The sequence below is a fragment of the Oncorhynchus nerka genome, linkage group LG18 (genome assembly GCF_034236695.1).
Source record: "Oncorhynchus nerka isolate Pitt River linkage group LG18, Oner_Uvic_2.0, whole genome shotgun sequence".
NCBI classification, from domain to species: Eukaryota; Metazoa; Chordata; class Actinopteri; order Salmoniformes; family Salmonidae; genus Oncorhynchus; species Oncorhynchus nerka.
The window spans coordinates 79197639-79219142 of NC_088413.1; the positions used below are offsets into that span (position 1 = coordinate 79197639).

The 21504-nt window shown below is 47.2% G+C and overlaps 1 protein-coding gene across 3 annotated transcripts in view; it reads right to left on the reverse strand.

Annotated features, from left to right (window-relative positions):
* Positions 1-1250: 1250 nt before the first annotated feature.
* The window catches only part of l2hgdh (L-2-hydroxyglutarate dehydrogenase), a 29748-nt gene continuing 9494 nt past the window's right edge, over positions 1251-21504 (reverse strand). Inside the window, exons 2-10 of one of the 3 annotated variants that reach the window (XM_065004377.1) lie at positions 16788-16903; positions 16122-16273; positions 14060-14191; positions 11471-11633; positions 11339-11373; positions 10999-11166; positions 10116-10273; positions 9271-9402; positions 1251-5045 (exon numbers count right to left, since the gene is read on the reverse strand). In XM_065004377.1, coding sequence (XP_064860449.1) covers positions 4850-5045; positions 9271-9402; positions 10116-10273; positions 10999-11166; positions 11339-11373; positions 11471-11633; positions 14060-14191; positions 16122-16273; positions 16788-16903 — 1252 coding nt within the window. In that variant the 3' untranslated portion in view covers positions 1251-4849. The remainder of the gene's footprint in view (positions 5046-9270; positions 9403-10115; positions 10274-10998; positions 11167-11338; positions 11374-11470; positions 11634-14059; positions 14192-16121; positions 16274-16787; positions 16904-21504) is intronic. The other 2 variants (XM_065004378.1, XM_029652818.2) reach the window with 2 other exon arrangements.

Genomic DNA, 21504 nt, shown 5'->3' on the forward strand with positions numbered 1-21504 from the left:
ATAACAGTTGCTATGAAGCCAACCTTATTGATCCTTTCAGGATCCCTCACCCTTGACCCATCCTCTATTTCACTGCCTCAGCATACGACACCTTCCGCACTACTCTGACCACCTCCACCTGCCTCTCTTGCACCTTACACTTCTGATCCCCAGCAACATGTGCAACCCCGTACAGTTGACATGACTTTGTCAGCTAAAAACTCAAGACTCAAAAAGGACAGACAGTGACTGCTGTTTCACCACCGGGTCTGCGTGGCACCAAACGCCACAAACACTTCAATTTCTCCACCTGCACGCGTAAAGCTACCTCAGGAATCACTCCTTTCCAATGGTGCTCTATTCCTAAACACAAAGCAAGAAAATGATCTTGACCCAAGGTTGTGTGACACGGACTGCCCGCTCCCTCTAGTCGGAAGAAACACAAAACAAATACCACAAATCCACTACAGGTTACTTACTTAAACTCCTTCCCCACCCACCCTGAAACCACATATGGATCCACCAAAAGGTCAAGGATCCACTTTCTACAAAAATTAAACTTCTACTGGAACAGATTCTTCTTTATCATGGCCCATGGACGGCAGGCTAGGACTCCGAGCTCTTTTCCACACCTTATCTCGCCCTCATTCACTTCCATTTCACCTCCAGAACTCCGTCTGGCACGCGGGTCACTCTGTTTGTGCTCGGCATGAATCTTCTTCGACACGCCATCTCCATCCTCTTCTCTCCACCCATTCCTCCTCCCTCTATTCTCCCTCAGAAATCCACCTTTGTTTCCCTGTCCCAATATTCCTCTTCTTCTGATATTGGGGTGGCTGGGTAGCCTAGTGGATAGAGCGTTGGACTAGTAACCGGAAGGTTGCAAGTTCAAACCCCCGAGCTGACAAGGTCTGTCGTTCTGCCCCTGAACAGGCAGTTAACCCACTGTTCCTAGGCCGTCATTGAAAATAAGAATTTGTTCTTAACTGACTTGCCTAGTTAAATAAAGATAAATAAAATTGCTGACCATCCCCAATACATATCTCAAGGCTTAAAAATCATTATTTAACTTTCTCCTTCATCTACACTGATTTAGTTGATTTTAACAGGTGACATCAATAAGGAATCATAGCTTTCACCTGGTCAGTCTGTGTCATGGAAAGAGGTGTTCCTAATGTTTTGTACACTATGTAATTCTTACAACCAAGTCATTATCTTTATCCTGCATATTCGTACAAGATTCCCAATATATAATAATACTGCACCAACAATAAATGGGAAAAGTCATTTATTTAAAATTCATCGAATTTCTGGAATAAACTTTTGTCTCTGGAGTTGTACACCTCACACATCACACACCTCAAAATGAGAGAATTATAATTCGTAGACAAATTTATTAAACCGTTTCATATCATCTCAGTAAACAGGCTAACAAAAATCACACCGTTTTTCAAAAACAATCACTGTCAAAGAACGTGACTGCGGCAAAATGAAAAATGGCAGTATTCTTACCGCAAAACTTTGATAAATATTTTCAGTTTGTTATAAAAATAAATGGTTTTAAACATCCTAAAAATCAGTGCGTTAAAAAAAATCTGAAAGCAGAAATGGTGGAGAACACCAACATATTTTTAGCACTACTGTACATTGTCATTATCCAAAACCAAAGCAATGAGAGGGATCACATGAGAATGCAGGACCACAGTGGAGCAGGTCTTTAATTTAGAACATTCTTGGTGAATTCTTGGCATCATCTGTGCAACCAACTCATTTTTGGTGCATCCAACTACATTTCAAACGTTAAGGGGTCGGTATAAAAGCTATTTCTACGGAGATTCTCCATTTTATTAGCTTTTTAGTCCAAGATTAGGTTTAATCTGTGTCTGGGAAAACTGGTCCTCGGTAGCATGGACATGGGTTGAACGGCGGGAACACGGTTACTGAGATTTACTGGACAAAACCATTCATTTCCCCCCGGATAAATAACTGTGAGAACCCGATAAATTATAATACATTATTTATATGAATAGCATGCGGTGAAATGGAACTGTTAAATCATATGCGATGTCTAAATGTGTCTTCTCTGCGGCCTCTGTCCCCACCCGGCTCGTTGATTCATCCATCATGCAGCCCTCCTCAGTCTGGAACGCAGTTCACAATGCACGTAGACCTATCATCCACATCGTTTGAAAGAGTGATGGCGGTAGACTATAGCAGTTATTTATTCAGACACAGAGCCCTTCAATCTTCGCGAAGAGAAGTGAAAGCCTTCTGCATCGAATTCTAGTCCTATATTATTCAAGGATGTCATTAGAATGATTTAGGACACGAAACATTTCATTTAACTGTTGAAAACCAGGTACGGAATGAAGCAACAATAGAGAGAGGACGTAGGCTAATGACATAAGGGGGAAATATAAAAGCTACATATGCGTCTGCCTACTAATTAAGCAAATAGGCACTATTATATTTCAAAATTATAAATCAAAATCGCTAGCCTATATTTGTAACTTTGTGGGCCGCATGTGCTGCACCAGAAACGCATGTTCTCTCTCCCTGCTTATCATGGTTAGAAATGATGTACGTAATTCTAGTCCGTATAATATAATACAGTACAGTAATACAGTTCACACTCAAAACAGATTAGCCTACTGGAGCTAGTTTTATTTACCCAAGAGAGCATATAGCTAGCTTCATCTATAGCTCCATCTATGGGAATTTATGTTTTTCTGTCATGTGTAATGTGCAGTAGCCTATATGATATATCTATTGGAAAACAGCACAATTATTTGGGCTTTTTTGGGATTGGGCTCATTAAAATGTCTTTAATGTAGGACCAATCAGGCTTAGGTAGCACCAGGCTTGACCAATCAGGCTTAGGTAGCACCAGGCTTGACCAATCAGGCACCAGGCTTGAATTTTCTTAATGTCTTAGTTATTCATTTTGTATTTTACCCCATTTTTCTCCCCAATTGAGATCATGTCTCATCGCTGCAACTCTCCAACGAGCTTGGGAGAGGCGAAGGTCGAGTCGTAAGTCCTCCGAAAACATGACCCACCAAGCTGCGCTTCTTATAACACCCGTCTGCTTAACCCGGAAGTAATGTGTCGGAGGAAACACCATTGAACTGACAACTGAAGTCAGCCTGCAGGCACCTGGCCCACCACAAGGAGTCGCAAGATCGCGATGAGCCAAGTAAACCCTCCCCTAACCCGGACGACGCTGGGCCAATTGTGCGCCGCCCTATGGGACTCATGGTTGCGGCCGGTTGTGACAGCCTGGGATCGAACCAGGGTTTGTAGTGACGCCTCAAGCACTGCGATGCAGTACCTTAGACCGCTGCGCCACTCAGGAGGCTCCAGGTTTGAATTTTCTATCAAAGCTCTATTCAAATCCAGACATGGCCCTATTTATATGCTTTATAATGCTTTTGAATGACAATTACGGTTTTGATGGGAAATACTGGGTAAGAAAAGTGATTTATTCTCGGGATGGAACATTTAAAATACTGGGAAAATATTCAAACCTAGTCTAGGCCCTTTGCTTAAGGGATCCTATAGACCACAATTACCCTCTAACCCCCCCCCCCCCCCGACTTTTTCACATGTTATTACGTTAAAGCCTTATTCTAAAATTGATTCAAATTAAATTCTCCCCCATCAATCTACACACAATACCCCAGAATGACAATGCAGTCTGAGGCCCTGAGCGCTCTGGAGCAGGTTTTCATCAAGGATCTCTCTATATTTGGCTCCGTTCATCTTTCCCCTCGAGCCTGACTAGTCTCCCACTCCCTGCCGTTGAAAAACATCCCCACAGCCTGATGCCGCCACCACCATGCTTCACAGTAGGGGTGTTACCACCACCATGCTTCACCGTAGGGATGTTACCAAGTTTCCTCCAGACGTGACGCTTGGCATTCAGGTCACAGAGTTTAATCTTGGTTTCATCAGACCAGATAATCTTGTTTCTCATGGTCTGAGTCTTTAAGTGCCTTTTGGCAAACTCCAAGCTGGCTGTCATGTGCCTTTTACTGAAGAGTGGCTTCCATCTGGCCACTACCTGATTGGTGGAGTTTATTGCTGCAGAAATGTTTTGGTACACTTACCAGGATCTGTGCCTTTTTTATTTTAAATAAATTAGCAAACATCTATAAAATGTGATTTAGTTTAGTCATTATAAGGTATTGTGGGTCGATTGAGTAAAATAAGTCTGTAACGTAACAAAATGTGTGGGGGAAATCAAGGAGTCTGAATATTTTCCGAATGCACTTTACATGCATTCCATTCAGTACATGTTGCTCTGTCTACTCCATTCTAGCCTGACCACTCTGCTGTCGGGTTGCAAATTCCAGTAACTTTTACAAACCTCCCGAGTTTTCCAGAAATCCCCGTTGGAATATTCCTGCAATTAAGGAGGAACTAAGCAGATAATCCTGGAAACCTCCAACCTGGATTTCTGGAAAAACTGGGAATTTTGGAAAGTTAGCGGATTTTTGTAACCTCACTCTGCTGACGCAGATACATGCTGGACCAGTGAACAGTAGTTAACAGATTGGATGGATCATTTCCTGGTGAAGTTTCCCCTTGGTGCAGATCCAGGATCAGCTTACACTCACCCCCACTCCAAACTAACCATTGGGGAAAATGCAGAACTGACCTGAGATCAGCATCATCACCGCTTCACTAGATGGACCTGCAGCTGGATCAGATGGATCAATGTTGTTACTTCCTTCCACTGGGGAAGTGTAAGTACGCCCCAAATGCCACCCTATTCCCTGTGGGCTCTGGTCAAAAGTTGTGCGCAGAACTCAAAAAGTAGGGAATAGGATGCCATTTGGTGAGCATCCGAAGAGTGCCTCTAGAGTTTTTAGAGGCTGAAACGTCTCTCCACCTCGTCTGCTACCATCTCTGCTATGGCCAGGGAAGAGGTGGCGGCGGGCGAGGGAGCGTTGCGTACATGGAGGACCCTGCTGCCCACATCCCCGACACCAACGTCAAACACAAAGTCATCTACCAGGTTCCCATCGCGGTCCAGAGCCTGGGCCCTCACCCCTGCTGGACCCCTGCAACAGACAAAACACACACAACACTGTTACGTTCGTATTTCCACTATGGACTTGCGCCAGTGTTTCACCAACAACAACAAAAAGGCTCAGACTTTGGTGTTTCCACCTCCACAGCCCGGCTCCAGTGACTCACTGGGCCGTGACCTCCAGTGACTCACTGGGCCGTGACCTCCAGTGACTCACTGGGCCGTGACCTCCAGTGACTCACTGGGCCGTGACCTCCAGTGACTCACTGGGCCGTGACCTCCAGTGACTCACTGGGCCGTGACCTCCGTGCCATTTTTTCCTCCGGCATTTACATAACGACTAACTGTGAAACATGGGTTAACGCCTTCTCACAAAGAACTGTCTTGATGGTGCAAAGGTTGTTAATTTTGCTCTTCACAAGTCCTCAGTCAGCCCTACCCTACCTTCAGGGCATTAAGTATTCAGACCCCGTTCCTTTATACATATTTTGTTACGTTACAGACTTATTCTAAAATTGATACCATCCCCCCATCCTCAATCTACACACAATACCTCATAACGACAAAGCGAAAACAGGTTTAGACATTTTTGCAAGTTCATTAAATATAAAAGCATACCTTATTTACATACGTATTCAGACCTTTTGCTATGAGACTCAAAATTGAGCTCAGGTGCATCCTGTTTTCATTGATCATCCTTGAGATGTTCCTACAACTTGATTGGGGTCCACCTGGGGTAAATTCAATTGATTGGACGTGATTCGGAAAGGTGCACACCTCTCTATATAAGGTTCCACAGTTGACCGTGCATGTCAGAGCAAAAACCAAGCCATGAGGTCAAATGAATTGTCCGTAGACCTCTGAGGCAGGATTGTGTGGAGGAACAGATCTGGGGAAGGGTATCAAGAAATGTCTGCAGCATTGAAGATCCCCAAGAACACAGTGGCCTCCATTATTCTTAAATGGAAGAATTTTGGAACCACCAAGACCCTTCCTAGAGCTGGCCGCCCGGCCAAACTGACCAATCAGGGGAGAAGGGCCTTGATCAGGGAGGTGACCAAGAACCTGATGGTCTCTCTGACAGAGCTCCAGGGTTCCTCTGTGGAGATGGGAGAACATTCCAGAAGGAAAACCATCTCTGCAGCACTCCACCAATCAGGCCAGACGGAAGCCACTCCTCAGTAAAAGACACATGACTGCCTGCTTGGAGTTTGCCAAAGGGCACCTAAAGGACTCTCAGACCATGAGAAACAAGATTCTGTGGTCTGATGAAACCAAGATTGAACTCTTTGGCCTGAATGCAAAGCGTCACGTCTGGAGGAAACCTGGCAGCATCCCTACGGTGAAGAATTGTGGTGGCAGCATCATGCTGTGGGGATGTTTTTCAGCGTCAAGGACTGGGAGACTAGTCAGGATTGAGGGAAAGATGAATGGAGCAAAGTACAGAGAGATCCTTTTTCAACTCCTGTGGCGGGCCGGGCGCAGTGCACGCTAACCAAGGTTGCCAGGTGCACGGTGTTTCCTCTGACACATTGGTGCGGCTGGCTTCCGGGTTGGATGCGCGCTGTGTTAAGAAGCAGTGCGGCTTGGTTGGGTATTGTTTCGGAGGACGCATGGCTCTCGACCTTCGTCTCTCCCGAGCCCGTACAGGAGTTGTAGCGATGAGACAAGACAGTAACTACTAACAATTGGATACTACGAAATTTGGGAGAAAAAAAAAAAAAACCTGTTCCAGAGCACTCAGGACCTCAGACTGGGTAGAATGTTCACCTTCCAACTGGACAACAACCCAAAGCACACAGCCAAGGAGTGGCTTTGGGACAAGTCTAGTCTCTGAATGTCCTTGAGAGGCACACCCAGCCAGACTAGAACCCAACCTGAAAATAACTACTCAGCGACGCTCCCCATCCAACCTGACAGAGCTCAAGAGGCTCTGTAGAGAAGAATGGGGAGAAACTCCCCAAATACAGGTGTGCCAAGCTTGTAGCGTCATACCCAAGAAGACTAGAGGCTGTAATCACTGCCAAAGGTGCTTCAACAAAGTACTGAGTAAAGGGTCGGAATACTTAAGTAAATGTCATATCAGTTTTTTATTTTTAATAAAATCAGCAAAAATGTCTAAACCTGTTTTTGCTTTGTCATTATGGTGTATTGTGGGGAAAACAACATTTAAATCCAGAATAAATAAATGTGGAATAACAAAATGTGGAAAAAGTCAAGGGGTCTGAATCCTTTCCAAATGTACTGTAGATGGAAACACAGACCCCCCAAAATAACACTAGAGAGAACATTAAATATAAAATAACATTAACATAAATCACTGGTAACACACTAGTTCTGTAATGGGAAGAGAAGAAACCATTTCTGTACAAAAGGCTGTAGATAAATGTTTTAGCAACCAGGAAATGGCGACACGATTTCTGCATAGTGCACATTTTAAGTTCAAAACAAACCCCTAGCCTCTATACTCCACAACCCAGGCACACCTTTCGAGACGGGGCCATAAATATTAACCGTGTCAGAGTAGGAGTGATGATTTCCATAGCCACCGTGCTTCTACATCTTTGTATTGCTTGCTGTTTGGGGTTTTAGTCTGGGTTTCTGTACAGCACTTTGTGACATCAGCTGAAGTAAAAAAAAAAAAGAAAAGGTCTTTTTATAAATAAATGCGATTGATTTAGGATCAGTTTTGCCTTTCCGATCACAACGACAAGGTAACATGGCCAGGAGGACTTGATTTTTCAATTTGATCAATTCTCCGCAGCTTCTCAAATGTGGGCCTGTACAGTAGAATAACAAAACTACCAATTTCATCACTGGTAGAATAATTGGAAACAGCAAAAGGCCAGATTGGAGTCCCTGAGGGTCATGCCCAAAGACCTTGAAGATACAAGGGTGCCATGATTTGAGTTCAGAACACAAAGGAAAAATGGTTTGCCACCAATACCGTCAACCAGGCTGCAGCACAGTGGACATAGTGGGGAACATCTGCCAAAAGGCTCAACGCTAACGCCACCGAAAGAAGGCAGGAAGTCAGCAAAACGGAGGAGAAACAGAGTAGGGTCAAAGTAGTGGGGGGGGGGGGGGGGGGGTTGAGAGCCTGGACAAGGTGGGAAACAACAGAGAGGAATCTCTCTTGGGGTGAGCTGTGGAGGATGGAGTCTGCCAGAATCCAGTTCCTGTTAGGATCCGTCTATGACACGCTAACACCCCACGCTAACACACACAGGGTGGGGCCTCGCTGCCCTCTCGGGTAACAAACCTGGCACCACGGCGCATGTTTTAACATCCCGCACTTTCACCCCTCTCGCCAAGGACACTTACAGATGGAGGCAAGTGGAATGGAATGTAAAGGGGAACCTCCCTACTGGAATGGACCAAGTTGAGGGGAAACTGGACAACGTCATCGAGAAGGAGCGGAAAGAAAGAGAACTCCCACCAAGAAAGGCCTTGGGGAGCAGCCCGTTTCAGGAGGGACGGCATCCTGGAACAAGCCAGAACATGGGAGATGTGTGCTGACCTGAACAGACGGCTGTGCCTCCCCCTCCCCCTCCCGACATTGTTGTCAGCATTCTCCGTCCAGACATCATCATATGGAAAGAGAAATAAAATAAAAACCTGGTGATGGTCAGAATTCACAGTTCCCTGGGAAGACAGGTACGAGGAGGCATACCAGCGCAAGAAGGAATATGCAATCCTGGCAGATGATGAGCGAGACAAAGGGATGAATCCTGGCAGATGATGAGCGAGACAAAGGGATGAATCCTGGCAGATGATGAGCGAGACAAAGGGATGAATCCTGGCAGATGATGAGCGAGACAAAGGGATGAATCCTGGCAGATGATGAGCGAGGCAAAGGGATGAATCCTGGCAGATGATGAGCGAGGCAAAGGGATGAAGTGTCTGAGTTTACCCCGTTGAAGTTGGCTGCCGGGGCTTCCCTGCCGGGGCTTCCCTGCCCTATCGAAAAGCAGGCTACTTTCTCCGCTCTGGGCATCAAAAAGGAAGAGACGGAAGATCTGTGGTTCAAGTCCTGCTGAAAAGACACCAAGCTGGAAACCATCCACAGGAGGGCAGTGATTTGGCCAATCAGTGTGGACTCAGCATCTTTGAGGACGTTCCAGGTTAGGAGTTGGAACGTCTCAGTGATAGGTGGCCCTGGCTGATGACGTCTGTGTATCACAAACAGTGTCTCAGGTACTGAGATGCTTCATTTACACCCAGCCCCTGGAATTAACATTCAGAATCCGATGTACCTGAGTACGTCGCTTAGAGACAGCTCTGGGATGAACCTCTTTAAGATCTTGACCTGAGCTCCGATGAACACCCCTCTGTACATCTCTCCAACACCATACACTAGGTTATTCATCACCAGTTTTTGCAGACCTCTGGAACACAGAGAGACATTTTACAGAGAGAGAAACAGCAGAGATACATGTCTGCTTCAGTCATCCAGCAGAGTCATTTATCAAGAGAAACAAGTCCAGAGGTTCCATGGAAATCTAAATTAACTTGGATACCAGTTGGATTTAGTCCTCATGGGGAACCTCCCTACTGGAATGGAACGTAAAGGGGAACCTCTACTGGAATGGAACGTAAAGGGGAACCTCCCTACTAGACTGGAATGGAACGTAAAGGGGAACCTCCCTACTAGACTGGAATGGAACGTAAAGGGGAACCTCCCTACTGGAATGGAATGTAAAGGGGAACCTCCCTACTGGAATGGAATGTAAAGGGGAACCTCCCTACTGGAATGGAATGTAAAGGGGAACATCCCTACTGGAATGGAATGTAAAGGGGAACATCCCTACTGGAATGGAATGTAAAGGGGAACATCCCTACTGGAATGGAATGTAAAGGGGAACATCCCTACTGGAATGGAATGTAAAGGGGAACATCCCTACTGGAATGGAATGTAAAGGGGAACCTCCCTACTGGAATGGAATGTAAAGGGGAACCTCCCTACTGGAATGGAATGTAAAAGGGAAGCTCTCTTCTAGACTGAAATGTCGAGGGGAACGATAACTAAGAGATGATATTTAACCAACCTTCCAAATTTCACACCTAAATGACATTGCTTCCTAACTTCTAAGTACCTTACCTGAATGAAAGTGCATCTCCAAAGTCCCGGGCATCGAAGTCGTACAGCTTGTACCCCTCTCGTTTAAAGGCCAGGACGGCGTTGGGACCCAGCCAAACACTGCCGTCCATCCGCGGGGTGAAGTGGACCCCCAGGAAGGGGAACCTAGGGTCAGGAACCTAGAGGCATCCGTCTGTCAGTACAACAACCAGGAAGCTAGAGACATTCGTCGATCAGTTGTGTTCTAGAGGACATACAGGGTAGACTGTGTTCTAGGGGGTAGACTGTGTTCTAGGGGGTAGACTGTGTTCTAGGGGGTAGACTGTGTTCTAGAGGACTTACGGGGTAGATGGTGTTCTAGAGGACTTACGGGGTAGAAGGTGTTCTAGAGGACTTACGGGGTAGAAGGTGTTCTAGAGGACTTACGGGGTAGACGGTGTTCTAGAGGACTTACGGGGTAGACTGTGTTCTAGAGGACTTACGGGGTAGACGGTGTTCTAGAGGACTTACGGGGTAGACGGTGTTCTAGAGGACTTACGGGGTAGAAGGTGTTCTAGAGGGTAGAAGGTGTTCTAGAGGACTTACAGGGTAGAAGGTGTTCTAGAGGGTAGAAGGTGTTCTAGAGGACTTACGGGGTAGAAGGTGTTCTAGAGGGTAGAAGGTGTTCTAGAGGACTTACGGGGTAGATGGTGTTCTAGAGGGTAGAAGGTGTTCTAGAGGGTAGATGGTGTTCTAGAGGACTTATGGGGTAGAAGGTGTTCTAGAGGACTTACGGGGTAGATGGTGTTCTAGAGGACTTACGGGGTAGATGGTGTTCTAGAGGACTTACGGGGTAGATGGTGTTCTAGAGGACTTATGGGGTAGAAGGTGTTCTAGAGGGTAGATGGTGTTCTAGAGGACTTACGGGGTAGATGTTGCCCCGGACCAGGTAGTGTTTCTCAGGCTTCAGGACCAGGTAATCTCCTCTGAAGGGGACAATGCGAGGGTCTGGACTGCAGCCAGAGATCTGAGAGAGGCGGTCAGAGTACAGACCACCACAGGTCAGCACATACCGACACCTTACCTCCGTACCCTGAGGAGACCACACACACACACACACATTAGTTACAGCTTAAAAACAAAACAAACAAAAAAACTTTCTCTGATAGTAAAATGCCATGGGATATTACTAATTTAACACATCCACACACACCTTTGAATCTCTGATAGCGATGGGATATTACTAATTTAACACACACACCTACCTTTGAATCTCTGATAGCGATGGGATATTTCATTCCTGAAATGTTTTGAAGAAAAACAAAAAAAATACATTCACAAGCATCTTTCATCAAATCTATGAGTGTTCTGAGGTGAGGAAAGTATGGAACAGATACCGTCCGTGTTACCAGCGGGGCTTTCCTTCACCATGGCCATGTCACTAGCCTCATATTCAGTAACCACGGTCCCTCCTGCCTCCTGGAAGTCCTTGCCATATGCCAGTGACACCAGCCTCCAGTCCACGATGCCAGTGTAAGGAGAGTCCAGGGCCATCAGACCCTGAAAGGAAGAATTTAACCATTAAGCCGTTTACACTGATACTCTTCCCTGGGGATTTAATTTTTAATTTTACCTTTATTTTACTAGGCAAGTCAGTTAAGAACAAGTTCTTATTTTCAATGACGGCCTAGGAACAGTGGGTTAACTGCCTGTTCAGGGGCAGAACGACAGATTTGTACCTTGTCGGCTCAGGGGTTTGAACTTGCAACCTTCCGGTTACTAGTCCAGCGCTCTAACCACTAGGCTACCCTGCCGCCTCTACACTCTAACCACTAGGCTACCCTGCCTCCTCTACACTCTAACCACTAGGCTATCTTGCCTCCTCTACACTCTAACCACTAGGCTACCCTACCGCCTCTACACTCTAACCACTAGGCTACCCTGCCGCCTCTACACTCTAACCACTAGGCTACCCTGCCGCCTCTACACTCTAACCACTAGGCTACCCTGCCGCCCCAGTGTTCCAAATGGCACACTGTTCCCTATAAAAGAGCACTATTTTTCACCAGGGAATATGACGTAATTTCCAAACCAGGCAATAAGTAGTGCTCTGTATAGGCAATAGGGTGTAATTTCAGACTTCATCCTGGACTTTCATTATGAAGCACCTTAGTAAAGAGACTTGAATATATTCTCTCACTCACTCACTCTCTCACCCTGCAGTAGGGGTCTCTCTCTCTCTCTCTCTCACCCTGCAGTAGGGGTCTCTCTCACCCTGCAGTAGGGGTCTCTCTCTCACCCTGCAGTAGGGGTCTCTCTCTCACCCTGCAGTAGGGGTCTCTCTCTCACCCTGCAGTAGGGGTCTCTCTCTCTCACCCTGCAGTAGGGGTCTCTCTCTCTCACCCTGCAGTAGGGGTCTCTCTCTCTCACCCTGCAGTAGGGGTCTCTCACTCTCACCCTGCAGTAGGGGTCTCTCTCGCTCTCTCTCACCCTGCAGTAGGGGTCTCTCTCTCACCCTGCAGTAGGTCTCTCTCTCTCACCTTGCAGTAGGTCTCTCTCTCACCCTGCAGTAGGTCTCTCTCTCACCCTGCAGTAGGTCTCTCTCTCTCTCTCTCTCTCTCTCTCTCTCTCTCTCTCTCTCTCTCTCTCTCTCTCTCTCTCTCTCTCTCTCTCTCTCTCTCTCTCTCTCTCTCTCTCTCTCTCTCTCTCTCTCTCTCTCTCTCTCTCTCTCTCTCTCTCTCTCTCTCTCTCTCTCTCTCTCTCTCTCTCTCTCTCTCTCTCTCTCTCTCTCTCTCTCTCTCTCTCTCTCTCCTGCAGTAGGGGTCTCTCTCTCTCTCACTCTCACCCTGCAGTAGGGGTCTCTCTCTCTCACTCTCACCCTGCAGTAGGGGTCTCTCTCTCACCCTGCAGTAGGGGTCTCTCTCTCTCACCCTGCAGTAGGGCTCTCTCTCTCTCACCCTGCAGTAGGGCTCTCTCTCTCTCACCCTGCAGTAGGGCTCTCTCTCACCCTGCAGTAGGGCTCTCACTCTCACCTTGCAGTAGGGGTCTCTCTCTCTCTCTCTCGCTCTCACCTTGCAGTAGGGGTCTCTCTCTCTCTCTCTCACCCTGCAGTAGGGGGTCTCTCTCTCTCTCTCACCCTGCAGTAGGGGTCTCTCACTCTCACCCTGCAGTAGGGGTCTCTCTCGCTCTCTCTCACCCTGCAGTAGGGGTCTCTCTCGCTCTCTCTCACCTTGCAGTAGGGGTCTCTCTCTCTCACCCTGCAGTAGGGGTCTCTCTCTCTCACCCTGCAGTAGGGGTCTCTCTCTCTCACCCTGCAGTAGGGCTCTCTCTCACCCTGCAGTAGGGCTCTCACTCTCACCTTGCAGTAGGGGTCTCTCTCTCTCTCTCTCGCTCTCACCTTGCAGTAGGGGTCTCTCTCTCTCTCTCTCTCACCCTGCAGTAGGGGGTCTCTCTCTCTCTCTCACCCTGCAGTAGGGGTCTCTCTCTCTCACTCTCACCCTGCAGTAGGGGTCTCTCTCTCACCCTGCAGTAGGGGTCTCTCTCTCACCCTGCAGTAGGGGTCTCTCTCTCTCACCCTGCAGTAGGGGTCTCTCTCTCTCACCCTGCAGTAGGGGTCTCTCTCTCTCACCCTGCAGTAGGGCTCTCTCTCACCCTGCAGTAGGGCTCTCACTCTCACCTTGCAGTAGGGGTCTCTCTCTCAACCTGCAGTAGGGGTCTCTCTCTCTCTCTCTCTCACCTTGCAGTAGGGGTCTCTCTCTCTCTCTCTCTCTCTCTCTCTCACCCTGCAGTAGGGGTCTCTCTCTCTCTCTCTCACCTTGCAGTAGGGGTCTCTCTCTCACTCTCTCACCCTGCAGTAGGGCTCTCTCTCTCACTCTCTCACACTGCAGTAGGGGTCTCTCTCACCTTGCAGTAGGGCTCTCACTCTCACCCTGCAGTAGGGCTCTCACTCTCACCTTGCAGTAGGGGTCTCTCTCTCACTCTCTCACCCTGCAGTATGGCTCTCTCTCTCGGATCCCCTTGGCGTCTATCATGGTGAGGTCACGCACGTTGTTCTTCTGTCCTCGCTCGTACAGCGCTTTGAGCCTGGGAATCTCCTCTCGCTCCACAGCGACGATCAGCTGCCAACACATAGGCCAAGCCGTAGACATGACCAGCACATAGTTGCGTAATCAACTTTTTCTTTATTTTTCAAAGAACAACAGTAAACACCACAAAGGAGTCGGAATGAATAGACAGGAAGAGACCGCGTTACACAGGAAGAGACCGCGTTACACAGGAAGAGACCGCGTTACACAGGAAGAGACCGCGTTACACAGGAAGAGACCGCGTTACACAGGAAGAGACAGTTCTATAAGTAAAAAAAAATGTTTTCCATTGTCACATATACCAGATAGATGCGGTGAAATGTGTTGTTTTACAGGGTCAGTCATAGTAGTACAGCGCCCATAGAGCTAATTAGGGTGAAGTGCCTTGCTCAAGGGCAGACAGATTTTTTTCTCATCTGATCGTCTCTGGGTGTTCGAACCTGTAACTGGCCCAACGAGCTAACTGGACCAACGCTCTAACCACTCAGCAAGAAGCCACGACCCTGGCCGAACGCTCTAACCGCTCGGCAAGAAGCCACGACCCTGGCCCAACGCTCTAACCGCTCGGCAAGAAGCCACGACCCTGGCCCAACGCTCTAACCGCTAGGCAAGAAGCCACGACCCTGGCCCAACGCTCTAACCGCTAGGCAAGAAGCCACGACCCTGGCCCAACGCTCTAACCGCTAGGCAAGAAGCCACGACCCTGGCCCAACGCTCTAACCGCTAGGCAAGAAGCCACGACCCTGGCCCAACGCTCTAACCGCTAGGCAAGAAGCCACGACCCTGGCCCAACGCTCTAACCGCTAGGCAAGAAGCCACGACCCTGGCCCAACGCTCTAACCGCTAGGCAAGAAGCCACGACCCTGGCCCAACGCTCTAACCGCTCGGCAAGAAGCCACGACCCTGGCCCAACGCTCTAACCGCTCAGCAAGAAGCCACGACCCTGGCCCAACGCTCTAACCGCTAGGCAAGAAGCCACGACCCTGGCCCAACGCTCTAACCGCTAGGCAAGAAGCCACGACCCTGGCCCAACGCTCTAACCGCTAGGCAAGAAGCCACGACCCTGGCCCAACGCTCTAACCGCTAGGCAAGAAGCCACGACCCTGGCCCAACGCTCTAACCGCTCGGCAAGAAGCCACGACCCTGGCCGAACGCTCTAACCGCTCGGCAAGAAGCCACGACCCTGGCCCAACGCTCTAACCGCTCGGCAAGAAGCCACGACCCTGGCCCAACGCTCTAACCGCTCGGCAAGAAGCCATGACCCTGGCCCAACGCTCTAACCGCTCGGCAAGAAGCCACGACCCTGGCCCAACGCTCTAACCGCTCGGCAAGAAGCCACGACCCTGGCCCAACGCTCTAACCGCTCGGCAAGAAGCCACGACCCTGGCCCAACGCTCTAACCGCTCGGCAAGAAGCCACGACCCTGGCCCAACGCTCTAACCGCTCGGCAAGAAGCCACGACCCTGGCCCAACGCTCTAACCGCTAGGCAAGAAGCCATTACCCTGTAAGCCAGTTGCTGCAGGTAAATACAAATGAAATTAGACCATAAATACAAAATCGCACCCCGAGCTCCATCAACCCCTCCCCCCAATGAAATTATTAGCATTGACACACCCCCTGATATACTGTAAATGGTATACCGGTTATGGTGAAACATGTCATGCACAAACTGTGAAACGATACTAGCAAATACTACGATGTTTTAACCTTAGTATAACCTTTTAACCATTGTTCAACCTTGAGGTTAGAAACCTCCTTTTGCGAGGGGGGGGACCTGGCTATAAGATCATACTAAATTCAGCTATAATGACAATAGGCGCTTTAGGGAAAGAAAAATACTTTTGAGGTCCAAATCCAAGCGATACGTCTACTCATCAAAATGTACTAAACCACGGTAAACAACAACATCTCCAGCCCTAAGGCCAAACCCGATGTGAATTAGACGTATTTGATAGAACTCACCTTTCCACACCTCTTATAGGGGAGTCCTTTCTTGTCCAGGTATTCATAGGCCATACTGGCCCCTTTGCCACAGAGACGGGCCTTCAGAGACCCGGGGGTATAGTAAATCCCACTGTGGATCACACCACTGTTGTGGCCGCTTTGGTGGATGGCTGAGGATGGGACACGGAACAGTGTTAATTCCCCAATAAGGTTGTAGGGTAAAGAAGCACAAAGAAGAACATTTTAACATCTTGGCCATGTTCTGTTATAATCTCCACCCGGCACAGCCAGAAGAGGACTGGCAACCCCACATAGCCTGGTTCCCCTCTAGGTTCTGGCCTTTCTAGGGAGTTTTTCCTAGCCACCGTGCTTCTACACCTGCATTGCTTGCTGTTTGGGGTTTTAGGCTGGGTTTCTGTACAGCACTTTGAGATATCAGCTGATGTATGAAGGGCTATATAAATAAATTCGATTTGAACTGTGGTGATAACATAAGAATGTGATTGGCTGACGGCTAAGACCAGGACAGAGTGGCACAATAGAAACGTTTTTTCCCCTTGTGAAAAGTTTTCCGTTTGGAACAGTGCAAAAAATGTTTTGCAACGGTGTCCGACTAATGAATGCACCACCAGGCTAACAGGAACGTCAAGTTAGTGACCTCCTCCCTCCCTGCCCACCACTTACCCAGGTCCTTCTCCTTCTCCAGCAGAATGAAGCTAAGCGTGGGGTGTCTGAGGATGAGCTCTCTGGCTGAGGCCAGGCCCACGATGCCTCCACCCACCACAGCCACATCATACGTACTGCAACACAAAGGCATGTCATGAGGGGCAGGTTCATTAGTAGTCAGCTTTAAGGGGCAGGTGAGGGTTCATTAGTCAGCATTAAGGGACAGGTGAGGGTTCATTAGTAGTCAGCTTTAAGGGGCAGGTGAGGGTTCATTAGTCAGCATTAAGGGACAGGTGAGGGTTCATTAGTCAGCATTAAGGGACAGGTGAGGGTTCATTAGTAGTCAGCTTTAAGGGGCAGGTGAGGGTTCATTAGTAGTCAGCATTAAGGGACAGGTGAGGGTTCATTAGTAGTCAGCATTAAGGGACAGGTGAGGGTTCATTAGTAGTCAGCATTAAGACAGGTGAGGGTTCATTAGTGGTCAGCATTAAGAGACAGATGAGGGTTCATTAGTCAGCATTAAGAGACAAGTGAGGGTTCATTAGTAGTCAGCTTTAAGGGACAGGTGAGGGTTCATTAGTAGTCAGCATTAAGAGACATATGAGGGTTCATTAGTCAGCATTAAGAGACAAGTGAGGGTTCATTAGTCAGCATTAAGAGACAAGTGAGGGTTCATTAGTAGTCAGCTTTAAGGGACAGGTGAGGGTTCATTAGTATTCAGCATTAAGAGACAAGTGAGGGTTCATTAGTAGTCAGCTTTAAGGGACAGGTGAGGGTTAATTAATAGTCAGCATTAAGGGACAGGTGAGGGTTCATTAGTATTCAGCATTAAGGGGCAGGTGAGGGTTAATTAATAGTCAGCATTAAGGGACAGGTGAGGGTTCATTAGTATTCAGCATTAAGGGGCAGGTGAGGGTTAATTAATAGTCAGCATTAAGAGACATGTGAGGGTTCATTAGTAGTCAGCTTTAAGGGACAGGTGAGGGTTCATTAGTATTAGGCATTAAGGGGCAGGTGAGGGTTAATTAATAGTCATCGTTAAGAGACATGTGAGGGTTCATTAGTAGTCAGCTTTAAGGGACAGGTGAGGGTTCATTAGTATTCAGCATTAAGGGGCAGGTGAGGGTTCATTAGTCAGCATTAAGAGACAAGTGGGAGTTCATTAGTAGTCAGCATTCATTAGTAGTCAGCATTAAGGGACAGGTGAGGGTTAATTAATAGTCAAGGTGAGGGTTCATTAGTAGTCAGCATTAAGGGGCAGGTGAGGGTTAATTAATAGTCAGCATTAAGAGACAGGTGAGGGTTCATTAGTGGTCAGCGTTAAGGGGCAGGTGAGGGTTCATTAGTATTCAGCATTAAGAGACAGGTGAGGGTTCATTAGTAGTCAGCATTAAGGGACAGGTGAGGGTTCATTAGTATTCAGCATTAAGGGGCAGGTGAGGGTTAATTAATAGTCAGCATTAAGAGACAGGTGAGGGTTCATTAGTGGTCAGCGTTAAGAGACAGGTGAGGGTTCATTAGTAGTCAGCTTTAAGGGACAGGTGAGGGTTCATTAGTAGTCAGCATTAAGGGACAGGTGAGGGTTCATTAGTATTCAGCATTAAGGGGCAGGTGAGGGTTCATTAGTATTCAGCATTAAGGGGCAGGTGAGGGTTAATTAATAGTCAGCATTAAGAGACAGGTGAGGGTTCATTAGTGGTCAGCGTTAAGGGGCAGGTGAGGGTTCATTAGTAGTCATCGTTAAGAGACAGGTGAGGGTTCATTAGTAGTCAGCTTTAAGGGACAGGTGAGGGTTCATTAGTAGTCAGCATTAAGAGACAGGTGAGGGTTCATTAGTAGTCAGCATTAAGAGACAGGTGAGGGTTCATTAGTAGTCAGCATTAAGAGACAGGTGAGGGTTCATTAGTAGTCAGCATTAAGAGACAGGTGAGGGTTCATTAGTAGTCAGCATTAAGAGACAGGTGAGGGTTCATTAGTAGTCAGCATTAAGGGACAGGTGAGGGTTCATTAATAGTCATCGTTAAGAGACAGGTGAGGGTTCATTAGTAGTCAGCATTAAGAGACAGGTGAGGGTTCATTAGTAGTCATCATTAAGGGACAGGTGAGGGTTAATTAATAGTCATCGTTAAGAGACAGGTGAGGGTTCATTAGTAGTCAGCATTAAGGGACAGGTGAGGGTTCATTAGTAGTCAGCATTAAGGGACAGGTGAGGGTTCATTAGTAGTCAGCATTAAGACAGATGAGGGTTCATTAGTATTCAGCGTTAAGAGACAGGTGAGGGTTCATTAGTAGTCAGCATTAAGACAGGTGAGGGTTCATTAGTATTCAGCATTAAGAGACAGGTGAGGGTTCATTAGTAGTCAGCATTAAGACAGATGAGGGTTCATTAGTATTCAGCGTTAAGAGACAGGTGAGGGTTCATTAGTAGTCAGCATTAAGACAGGTGAGGGTTCATTAGTATTCAGCATTAAGAGACAGGTGAGGGTTAATTAATAGTCATCGTTAAGAGACAGGTGAGGGTTCATTAGTGGTCAGCGTTAAGGGACAGGTGAGGGTTCATTAGTAGTCAGCATTAAGGGACAGGTGAGGGTTCATTAGTATTCAGCATTAAGGGGCAGGTGAGGGTTCATTAGTGGTCAGCGTTAAGGGACAGGTGAGGGTTAATTAATAGTCATCGTTAAGAGACAGGTGAGGGTTCATTAGTGGTCAGCGTTAAGGGGCAGGTGAGGGTTCATTAGTAGTCAGCATTAAGGGGCAGGTGAGGGTTCATTAGTATTCAGCATTAAGGGGCAGGTGAGGGTTAATTAGTAGTCAGCATTAAGGGGCAGGTGAGGGTTCATTAGTCAGCATTAAGAGACAGGTGAGGGTTCATTAGTAGTCAGCATTAAGGGGCAGGTGAGGGTTAATTAGTAGTCAGCATTAAGGGGCAGGTGAGGGTTCATTAGTAGTCAGCATTAAGGGGCAGGTGAGGGTTCATTAGTAGTCAGCATTAAGGGGCAGGTGAGGGTTCATTAGTAGTCATCATTAAGGGACAGGTGAGGGTTAATTAATAGTCATCGTTAAGAGACAGGTGAGGGTTCATTAGTAGTCAGCATTAAGGGACAGGTGAGGGTTCATTAGTAGTCAGCATTAAGGGACAGGTGAGGGTTCATTAGTAGTCAGCATTAAGACAGATGAGGGTTCATTAGTATTCAGCGTTAAGAGACAGGTGAGGGTTCATTAGTAGTCAGCATTAAGACAGGTGAGGGTTCATTAGTATTCAGCATTAAGAGACAGGTGAGGGTTCATTAGTAGTCAGCATTAAGACAGATGAGGGTTCATTAGTATTCAGCGTTAAGAGACAGGTGAGGGTTCATTAGTAGTCAGCATTAAGACAGGTGAGGGTTCATTAGTATTCAGCATTAAGAGACAGGTGAGGGTTAATTAATAGTCATCGTTAAGAGACAGGTGAGGGTTCATTAGTGGTCAGCGTTAAGGGACAGGTGAGGGTTCATTAGTAGTCAGCATTAAGGGACAGGTGAGGGTTCATTAGTATTCAGCATTAAGGGGCAGGTGAGGGTTCATTAGTGGTCAGCGTTAAGGGACAGGTGAGGGTTAATTAATAGTCATCGTTAAGAGACAGGTGAGGGTTCATTAGTGGTCAGCGTTAAGGGGCAGGTGAGGGTTCATTAGTAGTCAACATTAAGGGGCAGGTGAGGGTTCATTAGTATTCAGCATTAAGGGGCAGGTGCGGGTTAATTAGTAGTCAGCATTAAGGGGCAGGTGAGGGTTCATTAGTCAGCATTAAGGGGCAGGTGAGGGTTCATTAGTCAGCATTAAGAGACAGGTGAGGGTTCATTAGTAGTCAGCATTAAGGGGCAGGTGAGGGTTAATTAGTAGTCAGCATTAAGGGGCAGGTGAGGGTTCATTAGTAGTCAGCATTAAGGGGCAGGTGAGGGTTCATTAGTAGTCAGCATTAAGGGGCAGGTGAGGGTTCATTAGTAGTCAGCATTAAGGGACATTAGCAGTCATCCCCTTAATGCTTAGTGTCATCCAGGACACTGCACTACACCACTTTCAAATAGTTTCTACCATCAGGCTCACATTGAATCGAGGAAGTATCCAGTTAGAAACAGAATCCTACCTTTACCTACTACCTATTACATCGTAATAAAAAGGTCCATAAAGAAGTCATCACTTCGTATTCATACTAGTCAGACACTAAGTCACTTCAAGGTGACAGAGCTTGTATTCCTGAAGTTACAGACGTGGATACTAGTGATGTGGTTCCGTGTTATTCAGGAGCGCCGTGGAGTGGATCCGTAGTACCCGGAAGTAAATTAGTGATTCATTGTAGCCATTGGCACTCCTGTAGAGTTCCTATTTTCTCGTGACATTCCTGGGTTACTCATTATTTATTTATTTTACCTTTATTTAACCAGGCAAGTCAGTTAAGAACAAATTCTTATTTTCAATGAAGGCCTAGGAACAGTGGGTTAACTGCCTGTTCAGGGGCAGAACGACAGATTTGTACCTTGTCAGCTCGGTGGTTTGAACTTGCAACCTTATACTGATTAAGTCAGATTTTTTAAAAAAAATGTCTTTTTTTTTTTTTTTTTAAGGTTAAAAGGGTACAAGACTGTGTACATATCTGGTTGTGTTGGTAAAGAACACTACATATCCCATTGAGCCAAGTGGGGAGAAGCTGCCCGTTGTTACAGTTCCAAGACCAGTCAGAAATGTCGAGCAAACCCTA